General features: G+C 48.4%; 1 protein-coding gene and 1 non-coding gene across 7 annotated transcripts in view; both read right to left on the bottom strand.

Annotated features, from left to right (window-relative positions):
- Nucleotides 1-3838: 3838 nt before the first annotated feature.
- Ldlrad4 (low density lipoprotein receptor class A domain containing 4) overlaps nucleotides 3839-15106 on the bottom strand; it is a 370745-nt gene continuing 359477 nt past the window's right edge. For all 6 annotated transcript variants that reach the window (XM_076837229.1, XM_076837230.1, XM_076837227.1 and 3 more), the window contains 2 exons: nucleotides 11480-11533; nucleotides 3839-10394 (listed from right to left, as the gene is read on the bottom strand). In XM_076837229.1, coding sequence (XP_076693344.1) covers nucleotides 9864-10394; nucleotides 11480-11533 — 585 coding nt within the window. In that variant the 3' untranslated portion in view covers nucleotides 3839-9863. The remainder of the gene's footprint in view (nucleotides 10395-11479; nucleotides 11534-15106) is intronic.
- On the bottom strand, nucleotides 5309-5410 carry LOC143383057 (U6 spliceosomal RNA). Its single transcript, XR_013089102.1, has one exon. It is a non-coding gene; the product is annotated as a U6 spliceosomal RNA (small nuclear RNA).

The following is a 15106-nucleotide window of genomic DNA, read 5'->3' on the forward strand; positions in this document are numbered from 1 at the left end:
TGCTGTTATGCCTGGTTTATAGACAAGACTTAAAACCATCCCTGTCAGGATCATCAGTCACTTTAGGTGAAGCTCATGTAAACCCACCCTGGCTTGCAGGTCCCAAGGCCTGTATTGCCTTTAACTGCATGTGGGAAATGTCCAGGTGGCCCCTCACCTGACAAGAGACCCAAGCCAAAGACAGGGCATGGCAAGTGCAGCCTCAGCTTACCTAAAGAAGCCTGGGTTCCCAGCAGGTGGGCATCAGGCAGAGGCTGGGTGGACCTGGGGGTGAGGTAGGGCCTTTGTGTCTGGACTTCAGAACGTGTTTGCTCAATTTGCTAATGTAGATTGCTAGAACTTTCTGTGCTTACAGATAACTGCTAACAGTGGAAACAAATACAACTTTGAAAAGATTTTGTTGGCAGGTTAAATTATATAAGAACCTCTGATACAACTGTGGAGTTTTTAGCTTTTAAAAAAAATGTATGCTCTGGTGAGGCCTTCTAAAAGTGTATTTTTAATCGCAGCTATGCTGTGTTCAAATGATTAAAACTGGAACTTTCACACTTCTGACATTTTTTTGAAAGTGAGAATGTAAAGTCGGGTGAACGAGGTTTGCATTATTAGGGCAAAAGCTAATGTCTTGACAGAAACATGGCATTAAACCCGAATTAACAAATGTAGAGGTTTTACTTTGGGGCTGCAGTTTTTAAGTATGCATTTCAATTAGAATTCATTTAAACCAAACAGATCAAAACAGTGTAATGAGGGAAATCTAATCATGATGTTCTAAGTCACAGGCTCATTATCAAGTGTTTTGTGTGCATCATCACAGGCAGAATTGCGTTTTATTCCAGAGCCACTCTGGACTCTGAAAGGTTCCAGAGTATCAGCACCAGAACAGGGCAGCCTGGCAGTGTGATTCCTGGTGAATTTGGCATACCAGACAGGTAGCAGCTCTCCTTATTTCAAAAACAAGCTCATGAGTAAAATAAATTGATCAGAAAGAGCCAGGAATTGCTTAGCTTCACAACTGAGAGGAGTTTGGGGCAGGCAGCACTGGGGTCCAGTGGAGGATCCCCCGGGTCGCTAGGCTTGGAGGATAAGCAAGCCCAGGGCAGTTTAAACTTGTCAAGGAGAGGGTGCTGCTGTTAGGCCCTGAGCTTGACCAGAAAGCCACAGAGAAAGTGGATACTCAGTGCCCCCGCCTGGCCTTGTGAGCACTCCAGCATGACCTGTGGTGGAGGCTGCATGGGTTGGTTCTGGTTTTCTGCCTTGGGGCCTTTCCCAGAGTCTTCAGAACTTGCCCAGTTCTCATTCAGGGTGCCTGGGAAGAAGGGAACCCCTCAAGGGCCACACTGGATGATGGGAGTGGAGTCCCAGTCTCCTGTCCTGCAAGGGCATGGCTATGTGGCATGTCAAGACAGCTGACCAGAGAACCCAGCCTAGCAACACCTCTTACAATTCTCTAGTTGTCCTTTGGGAGTGGCTCCCAGATCCTTTATGGGACCTTAGCTTTGAGGCAAGACACCAAGCCACTCCCAGACTGACAGCATACCTACTAGCAGAGGGGAGGGAGGGGCCTGCTTCTCAATTGTGACAGGAGGGCCCTAGGGTGACCATCAGGTTGAGACCTAGTCCTAAGCCCCCATTCTTTCCATATAGAACTTTCTTCTGGAGGAAGGTTCATGCTGGCGCCAGTGTGAACAGGTCTGGGGGTCTGTAGTTCCCTCCTGAGCTGCTGCACCAAGAGCTTACCTAATTTATCGCCAAGCATAGTGTGGTTGGTGGTCACCAAAAAAAAAAATCTATTCTTACCACTCTTGTTTCTTCTCAGGACTCTTTTCTAATCTCTTTTCCAAAATATTTTGGAGGGTGACACTGGGAACTAAGCCCAGGTGCACTTTACCACTGAGCTACCTCCCTTTTTCTGCTTTTTTTTTTTTTTTTTTTTTTTTTTTTTGAGACAAGGTCTCACTCCCTTGTCTCTTGGGATTACAGGCATGTGCCACCTGCTTGGCTTTCCAAAAGGAAATTGATTCAGAATAAAAAATGGATGTTATAAGTGGGATTTCAGGCCCATAACTACCTTGATAGTATTTTTTAAATTCTAGTTTCTATTTGTTCATTATAAGTACATAAAAAGGCAATAATGAATTGTCTTGTAGCCATGCTAAGTTCACTTGTGATGAACTTGTAGGTTGTGTAGGGTTTTGTGCATTCACAGCCTCCTCGTCTGGAATCCACATGCTTATGTAGACCTTAGAACATTCCCATCTCAGTGCAGACTGTGGCCTGTGAAGCCCTGCAGTGCTGAGGAATCTAAACCTGCTGAGGCAGTTTGTCCCATTGCTGAACAGCTCTCGTCAGAAACCTTAATTCCCATTCAGGCCGAGTCTCCTTTGCTCTCTGTGTGACAGCCATCCACAGTTCCCTGTGGGTCCACCGTTCTCTTGGCAGCCCCCCGCACCCCGGCCCCAGGAACCCTCTCTGAGTGCTCTGTGCAGGACTCAGAATGAGAAGAGAATCTTGTGAAGTGACCTGACCAGAGTTGTTTCTGGCACACTTGTCATTTGGTCAAGAGTGACAAGCTGAGAGGAGCCTGAGCTGGGGACCATCAGAAGTGCTTCTCTGGGCCCAGGCTCCACTCAGTGGTAGAGCACCTGCCTGGCCTGCGGAGGCCCCAGGCTCCTTCCCCAGCACCAGCACCATGAAATAAGAAGTGTTTCTGTGAGAGGTCCTAAACATGTCAGTTTACACATTTGTTATGACTGAAAGATAAACAGACAAACCATGGGACAAATGTATGTCACTGATTGTTTTTTTTTAATGATTCTGTGCTATGGTTTGACCACAGCATTAAGAATGAGCAGAAAAACCTGATTTCAAAAATGACACACAGCACTTCGCAGAAGAACATCTTTTTTTAAGAGCCTTGCTATTACAGATCTTGGGCTTAAGGACTAATCCCCAGTGTTCAGGTGAAGGAGGTGGATACGGGAGAGTCAGGGATCTCTCTGCACCTGGGAGGTATGTTGAAAATTAAGCACAAATGGTTGTTTTAAAAAAGGACTTTAATGACTTCTGATTATCATAGCTCACAAAGATTGAAAAGTTCAAATACAGCTGTACTTTTTTAGTAGATTGCTTTGTTATAAAAATTAAATGAACTAAATGCTGTGAATAATATTATATATTTTAAACAGCTTTAAACTAGACAAGAATACAATGACAATGAATTTTGAAAGCCATGAAAATAACACAGTGATACAACAACAAGCATGTTAAATGGAACCAGTATCATGGACTTGAAGGTCTCGGCCTCAGTTGGGTCTGCAGAAAGAAAGCAATGCTGTGGCTGCACAAGTTGGTACCTCTACAGACGTGTCCAGAACATTCTCACATATGCCAGACCCAGGGTGGCAGCTTCGTTTCTGAATCTCGATGCTGGTCCCAGTGTACCCTGCAGGTGCCAGTGATACTGCCTCCTGGGACCCAACACAGATGGGCACTTGTTCATGGCACTTTCAGAATGCGCTAAAGGAAGGCCAACCTAATCCTAATCCCCCAGCATTTGAGATTTGCATTGTAGAGGTGTTTGGATTAAGGATAACCAGTAGTGACATTTTCTGGAAGGTAGAAGGATGATTGTATTGTGACTTTCAAAAGTAACATCAAAGCAAATTAAAAATATGGACTCTATTAGACTATTAGACTATTCCAGTGACAGAACAGACTGGGATCATGAATCAGATGGGCAGAACTGTGTGAAGTGCCCTGCTGGACAACACTTGATGCCCACGCCAACATTTAGCAGTGGTTTCTATGGACACGGTGATACAGACCTTTTATTTGAAAAAAAAAAAAAAATAGACTCTCTGAAGAAAAACAGGTGACAGGGAGACACTGAAAACTGAGCTGAAAGAGGCATGACTTCATGTGCAACTGGAATTATAACCTCTACCCAGAAACCCCGCTGGCATTTTGGGTCAGGACTGACATAGGACAACCGCAGGGATGGCTCGAGCATCCTGGCCTGGTTGGCTGACGCTGATTTTCTGATGCTAACCTATGGCACACACTGTTCCTGAGACTGGGGTCCACCACACGGGTTGGTTTTTCCTGAGGTGCTCTCTCCCTACAAAACCCCCTCTTCACTGGCTCCACAGCTTCAGTTCACAAGAGGAAAGGGCACAGAGAAACTCTGGACACACATGGTCACAAATGCCCCAAAGCCCAACAGAGTCCTCTGCTGCAGGCCGGCCCGTCACTCTGACATGACAAAACCCTGCGCTTCTCACTGAGGCCCAAGCCCTTCACGTACCACCAGGTAATGTCTGCTCACAAAGCAAGTTGAAGTCATTTTTTTCTGACTCAGATATAACTAACGCTTGTCCAGCTGAGCGTTTCTAAAGTGACTAAAATAAGAAGCATCTAGTAGCAACCATAAAGCTGTGCGACTTTTAAAAAAATATTTTCCAAAGTGTTTTCACAGCAAAGATGCAACTCAATTGCTATATATACGCTGGTCATAAGCTGTCGCTTGTTTGTTCAGACTTCTTTCCCTTGTGTTATAATATTGGTATTTAATAGGAAAATAAACTACATAGACTTTATCTGTATGCATCCATTTGCAAATTTCCTTACAAAAGAGGACCAAGCACATAGGCATTCACAAATTCTATGCCATTTCTGTTAAAATTGGTACCATCTATACATTATTGTACAGTATTAACAATTTTTGTTCTACCCATTGGGTAGGATATGTGCATAATATATTCAACTTATATACAGCACCTTACAAATAAAAACGTAAGAGAAGACAGACAACTGAAGAAGCACCATTTTGAGTGAGGCACAACAAAGGTCGGGGCGTGGAGCGCAGGAGCAGGGCTGGGTTGCTGCATCTGCTAGAGCCAGACGGGAGGCACCTTGACTGCTTAGAGACATGCAGAGCTGGAGATGACAGGGTGTCACACGTGCACACTACTCTGCCCAGCTCAAATGCTTGGCGCAAAAGCCAGGGGAAGAAGGCGCTGCATTCTCAGCAAGATGTCCCCACGCCGGATCAAGCCTCTGCCGGACCAAGCCTCTGCCGTGCACAACTCAGGATCAGGGGCAGCAGCAAGTGTCTAACCCTGGCACTAACATCAACCTGCACTAAGCAAGAGCTTTAGGCATTAAATGACGTCTTGAATCCTAACACCTATGTGCTGCCGAAGGCTAGGAGGGCACATCTCTGGTCTCGGGACAGCTGACAGCCTCTAACCTGCCGCTGAGAACTCACTTGTGACCTGGGTGCAGTCAGAGTTCCTTTTTTTCTTTTTCTAATACAGACCGCTTCACAGATGGGCATGTTGTCCTTGCTCAGGGGCCATGCCAATTTTCAGCATTCCAACTTAAGTATATGTGCCTCCAAAGCAAGCACCAGGCAGTTTCATGATTGGTGACTGTGTGGGCCACTGATAACTACTGTTCTCAAGCTGAGAAAAGGATGCTGCCCTCCTTGCCACCTTGTCACCCAGCAGTGTCCTTTTCCCTAAGCAGGCTGAAGGCATGGCCTTCTACTGCAGTGTGAATAAGAGGATCAGGGGGCTGTGCTCATGAGACCTGGGCTTGGGCTTGGCTCCAAGCATTGGCTTCAGTCACTTAGACAAGAAAAGCAAAAAGATAGCAGAAAGCAAGTATCCTCACATCCCTTCACTCACACTGCAGAGGTTTGGGGATTTTATGAAAGTGTGATAGTGTGCAAGAGAGTTACACTCAGCAAGCACCAGCACAGCACACTCGGTGGCCATGCTTCCCCAGTAGCATCAGCAGAGGTGACAGGAGACTGTGGGTGACTACTGCCATGTGGGGCTGCCCTCTGTATCTATTAACAAGTACATACAAGTTCAAAGCCAGCCTCAGCAACTTACCAAGGCCCTAAGCACACAGCAAGACCTTGTCTCTAAATTTTTAAAAATGGGCTGGTGATGTGGCTTAGTGGTAAAGCACCCCTAGGTTCAATCTCCAGTACAGAAAAAAAAAGTATGTGGACTGAGTGTATTTTTTTAAGTCCTCTACCCAGGAGCCTCTCTGAAAGAACTGTTGGATGGACCATGGAGGGTCTACTGGCTCTGAGGGGAAGGCAGGGGTCAGAGTGGAGTCCTCTAGATCAGAGCTTTCTGAAGGTCCTTCCTTTTGAACCCCTCTCATTCTTAGAAAGATAAAGGTGAAGATCAAGTTCAGAAAACAGTTATCTGGGGACCCAGTGCCATTGCTGCTCTGAGACCTCCCAGGTTACGGTGGGCTTGCATTTGCTCACTCAAGTTTGAGCTCCAGTAGTAAGCAGTGTATCCTCATGGTACATCTGTTCTCGGCTACCTTGAGATTTTTCCTGGGCTGGTGTGTTATGATGGGCAGGGGTGTGTGGAAGGACAGAGAGCATGCTTGTCAAACTGTTTTATCAATCAATTATGAACATGAAAAATAGATCAGCTAGTTAACTCATTAATTTTCCGCACTGGTGGGGATGGAAGCCAGTTCTTGCCCATGCTAGGCAAGCCCACTATCCTGAGCCATGCCATGCCATGCCCCCAGCTAATGGTGGAGCTAATGGGTAAATTCACTAGGTTTTCTAGAATTGCAGGCAAAATTTGGAATGATGAAGTCATGAGCTGATCTTCTCACCTGCGTCTCAGAGGACACCTAACTGATAATCCAGCCATCAACTTTTTAAATGTGTGATTTGTTTCACAATCTCTTGCTTAAAGATTGCTTGGTATTTGGAAAATGCTATTGTTTCTGAACAAGCAGAGGTAAGACATAAGACAGTTCCTACAGGTGGGGTTCAGCAGGGCTTAGGTTTAGAACTCCCGGAAATCCCAATGACAAGGGACAAAAGTCTCAGTGGTATGCCTAGGAGTTTCACTCTCTAACTGTTGCAGTGTTCTGTGGGAATAATCCATGATTATAGACCTTTCAGACCCTGAATCACTGGTTTCACCAGCACATGGGCTTGGCCTGCATCACCATAAACACTGCTCGTTCAACACCTCATGAGCTGGGAGGCCACAACCTTCAGAAGAGCTACTGATCTAAATCTCCTCCCTGTGTCAAGGGAAATTGACTATTAATCCAATTTATGACCTTGGCTTTTAAACTAATTCATTACTGAGGCCCAGCCTCAAAGACCTTTCAAAGTCAAGCTTTACTATGTTTGTGTCTTTGCAACAACTGATTAACTTACAAGGCAATTCTCTAGGGTACCTGAAGGGTGGGGGACTCCTCTTTTGAAGGATGATTACAGCTACTTGAATTAAATGAGTGTTTTGCCAGTATTATCGACATCTACAGAATGTCCTTACACTTGCGAGGCTACTAAAGAATTTACAAGTCTCAGGCCTTAGCCCTTTCCTGTAGCAGGTAGGAAAGTAAGACTCATGAAGCCATCTGAGGTGGAGCTAATAGGTGGATTTACTGGCTTTTCTAGAACTTCAGGCAAGATTTGGAATGATGAACCCGTGAGCTGATCTCACCTGTGTCTCAGGGGACACCTGACTGATCATCCAGCCATACCAAGTCCCCACCAGTGAGATCCCATTCTGGATGAGTGTCTCCTCACCTTTGTGTCATGGACCCAGCTTCTCTCAAACACAGGTGTGACACCCAGGGAGTGAGGGACCTTTCAGGAAGCCTCCAGAGTCATGAAAAGGGCCATCTCTGGCCCCAAGACTACCCCTGCCCTGAGGGCTGGTTTCTCCCTGCTTGATAGAGGCCTTCAGAAAGAAGGTCTTTGGAATGAGACTGAAGCCAACCTCTGAATTTCCACTGCAACCCTCAAACGCAGTCCTCCCAGGCAGGGTCCTGGGTATGAGCTGACAACTGCTGGCCATCTGTCTCTCTCCTCCTAGTTCTATGGATGTTACTATGTGAAATGTATCCATCTAAGGGAAGGTCCAAACCTCAAAACAAATGCAGCAACTTACCTACTGAGGAAGCAGCAGAAGCAAGCAGCAGATTGGAATCAGACAGGACAAGGGCTTGCAAGCTACACAGAGACAGTGTCTGAGGAATTGCCTCCAAGAATACAGTGACACACACACACACACACACACACACAACTTGACGTTCAAGCCACATAGCTGGTAGTCACAGGTCACCATTCCATTGGTCTTGTTATGTGCAGAGGCCAGAGAGGCCTAGTGGAAAGCAGACTGGCCACTGCAGATAAGTCCTTCGCCTGGTGCAGAACATGTTAACCTGACCAGCTGCTGCTGTGACAAAGCCAGTGCTTACAACTGCAGAAGAAAGTTTTTCTGTTTTGTTTTTTATCTGTGAGAATGAATGTTTGCAAATGTTAGGAATATTAAAACTAAGACAATACATAGAATCAGTTTTCTGGTTGCATCTTAACTGCGGGTTGTGCTTTTTGTCCTGTGCTATTACAGTCACACCCCCACCTGCCTCTGTCCTCTAACTGACCCTCTGGACCCCCTGGTCCTTGCCATCAACAGGGAGGCTGCTGGGGGCAGGGAAGGTGGAATCCCTGTGGGAGTTTAGGCAGGTCTGCAGGCTGAATTCCATGTGACGCTTGTGAAATTCAATGGCTTGTTACCATGACTGGTAGACAAGGTGCCCTTCTATCAGTTCCAAGGACCTCTGCCAGCATGGCTCACACAGCAAGTGCTGGGCAAGCTGTATGCAGGTGGCCGCTGGGAGCCTCTGGGTGAACTGACCGGCCTTGCAGAACTGAACTGAGCTACCTGGGAAAGGGGAGAGGCAATGGGACACACTGAGAGTCACATATTTCAGCAGTATGCAAAATAACCACCTTGCATTTTAAACAATTTATTGCAAAAAAAAATGTATCTGAATATATTTCATGCTACAGTGAAAAAAAAATCTAAATTACTGGAGGAACTACACTGCTGGTGGGCAAGGGCGGCACTGCACGATACTGGATACATAAATGCATTTGCTCATTTTTAATAAAGTATGCAGCCTAAAACTAGCAGAGTAATTCAAATAAGCCAGAAATGCCGGAACTTAGTATTTCCTATCTTCCATCCCAGCGTCTCCTGGTGCCTCAGTGATGCACCAGGTAGGATACAAACTCCTGCAGCAAGCAGCACTGGGCTGATGTACAGAATTTGGTAAATATTAGGCTACATCCCCAAATACACTTTCTTGTATGATTCTGGGATCACTCTAGGCTGTTCTTCGGGCCTAATAACCACCCACAGGGAAAAGACAAGCAACATACAGAAGTTCACGCAAAACAGTTCCCTCATTTATATTTTAAACATCAATAGTGCAACTTTGGAAACACACCATCTCAACAAAGAATAGCTCCTTGCATTCATCTAACTTCTCCACTTGGCACACAAAACAGAAATTTTGCTTCATATTTTTAGAACAAAATAAAAGTTCCACACCTTGGGAGAAAAAGCCACAGGACTGATTCTTCCCCATGATAATATATCATAACGCTTCCTTCTTTATTCAATTAGTTACAAAACAAGCCATTCTGGCCTCATTTAATCTATGAAGTCTCCTTTCGGAATTAAATAAATCAAATACCTCTGTGGTTCTTATTTCATGATATCTTCAAAGCATCCCTTCTCTGTTTCCCTGCCCACCCTTTGCCAAAATCTTCCCCCAACCCCACCCTGCCCCCAAATCAACACCGTTGGCGGTCAGACCGGATGGAAGTCCGCATTGTCTCAGTCTCCTTCGCATGCAACTCCCCTGAAAGGAATCAGAAACAAAGACCGTGTTTGCACATTTGGTTTTACTTAGTTGTACCACGTGAAACCGGACAACAGCGTGCGCCGTAGGGTGGCGCAGCCTCTTCCCCTCCTCGGTTCCTCTCCTTGATTCAAGTGCGCGTGGAGGGGTCAGACCAGGTTCCCGGGCTTCCTGTCTTTGCCCTTGATGGGGACTATTGTGCTCTCTGAATTGTTCTGCTGAAACTGCAGTCTGCTGCCGCCATGTGTGTTGCTGTGCTGGTGATGGAAGAAGGAGGCGCCTGGGTAGTGGCCCATCACCTCGCTGTAGGTGGGGGGCGGCCCCTCCATCCTTCCGTTACTGCTGCAGGTGGTCGCGCTGATGCCCGAGTTGCTGCTGGGCGGGCAGGGGCCCCCGTTGTACAGGGAAATGTCTATCAAATCACTGTCAAATATGGTTCGGTTGGGCGGGGCCCTCACAGACTCTCGGTTGAGTTCCATCTGCTGTTCAGGGTCCCGGAGCTGCAGGGTGCAGGGCCCCTGGTAAGGAGGCGGCTCTTCCCCGTCCGACAGGGAGATGGTGGGAGGGAGGTCAATCTCGTGCTGCACATAGGGGTAGGTGGGCTGGAAGCGACTGAACCGATCCCTCTGGATAAAGGACGGGGCAGTAAACCTGTCCCTGGCACGAGGGGCGTACATGATCTGGAAGGAAAAGAGGAGAGGCCTGAAGATGCTCTCAGCACAAAGAGATCAGGGTAGAATGTTCTCACCCCTTGGCCATCCTCTCCCCACCCTCCCAGGCAAGACAGGAGAAGACTTCCAGGAACCAAAGATAGCTGTCCTATCCCTAATGACTTAGGCCACTCTCTTTGCCAAGCTACAGTGTATTTGGGACAGTTGTGCAATGGAGAGCCACAGCTGGCTGGGAATCTGGGTGAACAGTTAATTGTGCAGGTTGGGGCTACAGTTTCAAGGGTTCAAATGGGACCCAGCAGTAACCCCAAGAGGGTGCTGAACAGGAAAGGAGCAAAGAGCGCCCTGCAGTTGGCTTAGGACCTTGTCCAGGCCTTGGTGGCTTTGAGCTACGAGACAGGACAGGCCACCAGCTTTCTCAGGTCCCTGCCAGCCCCTGCCAGCCAGTTGAATGGTCTTAATATTTTTTGTAAAAACTGGGAAAGTGACCTTTTTTCTTTCAATTTCTAGACTTTCCCAGTTATTTGGATTCTGGATATACGTTTCCTATATGGCTTTTAGCCACTAATATGAAAAGTGTTTTATATTCAAAGTAAATATGATTATATAGTTTTTCCCAAAAAAATAAATCCAGGTAGTGTACATCTTACAAAATCCTCTTGTTTATTCCACCATCAAAATTTCTTCAAGGAGACAGATCTTCCAGGCACAAGTATGTGCATGTCTATATGTGTACTCATATATTAATACATACATATATATGTATAGACACAAATATAGTCACTGGTTTCTCTCACACCATTATTTTTAACTTAAAAGAAAAAAAATCATGTTTTAAAATTAAACTTGATGATGGGGGACCACATCATTATTTGACATGTATAACTGCCCACACCTGCCAAGCCACATCACTGGGCTTTCGAGGATCATGCAAAGATAAGGGATTCCTGCTCTTTGCAAGTTAGACCAGCATAAATAACGCCCTAGAAGATTCCAGGGGAAATCTCCTCTCCTTCTTAACCAAAGTTATAGGCCATGTCTTAACCCCAGACTGTGGCTGTGACTCTCCCTCCACCCCTTCTGCCACCCCTTACCTCAGAGGCCCCTGGCCGTGGCACCGAGCTGCCTGAAGGCCACAGGCACCCTTCCTGGAGGTGGGAGGGGAGAGAAGCAAGGAACAAGAAACAGAAGAGAACCATTAGTCTCACCCCAGTGGCAGCAGCACCCAACAACCTGAAACACAACTTACTGAAAGGGGGTCCTCTGGCTCCTTGGACAGTAGTCAACCTGTCTAGAACTGGAGTAAGAAAGAACTGGTCCTTCGTACCCCTCACACCCAAATGGAGGGTTGGGACAATAGGAAGAGTTAGCAGACGTGTTAGTTCCTGGCCACAGTGGATGTGGAGCAGATTTGAAGTCTATTACTGAATCTCTACACTCATGTGCTTCAGAACGACCATGGAACCCTGTTCAGCCGCTGCCTGGATTTGGGGAGTGTGGGTAACTACGCAGGCGGAGGCTGCCCCAGCCCGTATGCTCACATGCCGGGGCACTCAGCACAAAACCCATTCCCAAAGCCTGAGTGCCCCTCGAATGTCCCCGTTGATTTTATTTCCCACAGGTATATTCACAGGTATAAATGAACATATAGTTGTTTCATGTGTTTCCTTCAAAAGTGTTTGGTGAGGCTGACGAGCAGCAAGCGAGAGTCACTTCTAACACCATGAACATTCTCTCACAGAGTCCTTGGGCCCAGGTTTTGGTTACTTGGAGGGCCAGCTGGGCTCTCAGCTACAGCCCTAAGCTGTCTGTTACTGCTACAGAAGCCTGTATTTTTGGATTCCCAGGAATATGTATACTTGACCTTTAGAGATCACTCAGTCTCCCCAGAGCCCAAAAATGTCCCTAAGTAAAGACCTCCACAGTCAAACGCCCCAGCCCCTCAGACGCAAGGCCACGCTGTTCTTTTCTGTGGCCAGCATCCGTTCTAGTATAAATACCTCCTCCTTGCTAAACAGGGTGTTTGTCCAACACACACAACCGTTCCTAAGATACTCCAGGCCATTCGGAATCAGCAGCAAAAATACAAACCAACCCAGCTGTGTTTAGAGGAAGCGTGGGCTTAAGGGTCTGACTATAAAGTTACGTAATGGGCCATGACAGCTCTGGCGTGGTGACAGGTGAGGGACCAAACTTGAATCAAGTGGTGACCTTGCAGTGAAGTGGCTGGCGCCAGCCCTCAGCTCTTGCTCCCCCACCCGACCCCTGTCAAAGATGGCACTGGATTCCAGATTGCGGTGGTGACTCTGGTGCTGAAATCAGCTCACAGAGTCCTCCTGAAATGTCTGGGGCTCCCACTGCCAACCTGCCTATGGGCCACTGTCACTGCTCCTCCCAGAGCTCTTCTTTTCCAGGGACCTCAGTGTTGTACTCTAACGGACCAGTCAATAGCACACAGGGCAGAATGAAGCCTGGTGCCCTCTGATGGCCAGAAACAAGGCCACCAGGAGTCCCCCAAATCAAGGCTTCTGTTGTCTCAAGATGACAGTCCTCATCCCCAGTGGCTTCATCGCCCTAGACATTGGCAGAACCAGCAAAGGCCCACAAGGGCTCCAGGTCCCCTGGGCACTGGCTTGCTCTGAGCCCCCTGGCATGAGCTCCCTCCCCCGTCCCACTGTTCATGAGCAATCTCCCTGGTCACCTCCCTGCTTCTCGTGGGAGCCTCACCTGCACTCTGCTGCCATTGCGGAGCCTGGGGGCCCTGTCCAGGCCTCCCTCTCACTAGCATTGTCCCCCGGCCCTCCCCACAGCCACCAGGCCTGGGGCTCCCAAGTCTCCTGACTGTGGAGTTCGCTGGCTCCTCCCCACACCCTTGCTCTGCCATGTGGCCAGCCCTCAGCCCCGAAGCCAGTCCTGTGTTCACCTCCAGAGAGCTCTCCTTCCCTGCCCCCATCCAGGGCCCTGATGGCCACAGGGATCCCAGGGCTGCCTCCTTTGTCCCGCCAGGGGGAGGCCCAGCCTGCTTCTCTTCCCGTCTCTGCAGCTGCCACAGTTTCCCTGACAGTGATGACTTTCCTTCTCTTTAGGAAACTCACAGTCCCCAGAACTGGCAGCTGTTGTGTCTTGTCATGCTTGCTTCATCTTTTCCTCTAAATGTGAACTTAAAAAAATTACACAGACATGTGCATGTTTTTCCTTACAACGGCCATCATAGGTGAGCCAATCCACAGGGACTCGTCCTGCCCTGGGGTCTTCTGGAAGGAGCTCTGGGAGCAATTTTTAAAAAGCAGGAGCCCTGCGCTTGACGCATGGTAATGTGCAATGAATTCAAATTGCTATACAAGCAACCAATTCCTTCTTAAACTTGGGAAAAGCCTGCTCTCTCCCAGGAGAGCCTCAGCAGAATATTCACACACGGGAAGGTGTGTGAACCCTTCCCACCATGGGCCCCTCTTCCCACACCGCACCCAGGGCCTGGCTCTGCAGCTCGCAGGAGAGGCTCTGGCCAGCTATGGGGAAACCACCAGAGCTCTCGCTTGTCACCTGGTCCCTCAGAGTTCCTGAGACTAGAAGAGGGGTGCAAGGGGCCGGTGTGGCTGTGGCCTGCCATCTCCCAGCCATGTCTCATGTCCCCACGGCTGCTCTTGACCAAGCCACTATGGCCAGGTAGGGAGAGGGCCAGGGCACACACGTGTCCCACACACGCCAGTATCAGTGTCTCGTCTGCTCCTGTTGCTCAAAGCAAGTGCACAGCTCTTCCCTACACACTTGCTAGCTTGGGAGAAAACAAGTGTCCTGCTCTGAGGTCCCTAAAGCCAGAGAGCAGATCCTAGAGCAGGAGGAGGGGGACCAACGGGGAAGAGGCGTTCAGGCCCCTCCTTTCTGGAATGTCACTTCACGTCTGCGGGCAGGGGTGACCTGGTGGGCGGAACTCCTCCTGTCTAGCTCTTGTTTTTGCAGGAATAATACAAAAGTGACATTAAATCTCCATGTGAGGAAGTGCCTCCATCATCCCATCCCCCTGATACTTAAGCAATTTTCTGATTTCGAACGCTTTCCCAGCTGGAAGCTGAGCAGGAGCATCTTCAGCTCCGGCCATGTCATCGTCTGCAGCAGGCCCAGGCGCCACCCTCCACCAGTGCTGTCCCCAGCTTCACTGAGGCAAGATCGAAAAAAAAACGACGCCATCACTTCTATTTTAGCAACTACATAACTCAGAATTTACTTAACTGCTTGCTGACAACGGCCCTCTGCCTGTTCACTTGCTCTCGCAGAACTCCTTCCCAGCCCTTTCACCCTGCGGCACAGAGACCTGCCGTGGGGACCATGATGGGCCAACAGTCAGAGAAGCTGTCACTCCACTCCTGGGCCCAATGCCACTGGGCACAGAACCCAGACCTGAGAGCGACCAGAGCTGGATTCCCCCCACCCTGATCGTCACCTGGTGCTCACTCTAGTCTCTGGTCACTCCCTCACAGCGGTCACATGCTCCATGGGCAAAGTCACCCTAGGGTGGTTGATGGAGCTGCGGGTTGTGCTCACCCTTCATGCCGTCAAGGAGTGACCTGGCGCTGTGCCCCGTGATCGAGGGCCTCGCACCAGTTGAGAAACCGAGGATTGCTGGATACGACGATGGGGTCCCCTTGTCCAGTCACCTTGGTTTCTTCATCTCCAAATGCCAGGGAGAAGGGCTTCCCCCCACAGCTGGCACCTGCTGGAAT

The sequence above is a fragment of the Callospermophilus lateralis genome, chromosome 17 (genome assembly GCF_048772815.1).
Source record: "Callospermophilus lateralis isolate mCalLat2 chromosome 17, mCalLat2.hap1, whole genome shotgun sequence".
Lineage (NCBI taxonomy): Eukaryota > Metazoa > Chordata > Mammalia > Rodentia > Sciuridae > Callospermophilus > Callospermophilus lateralis.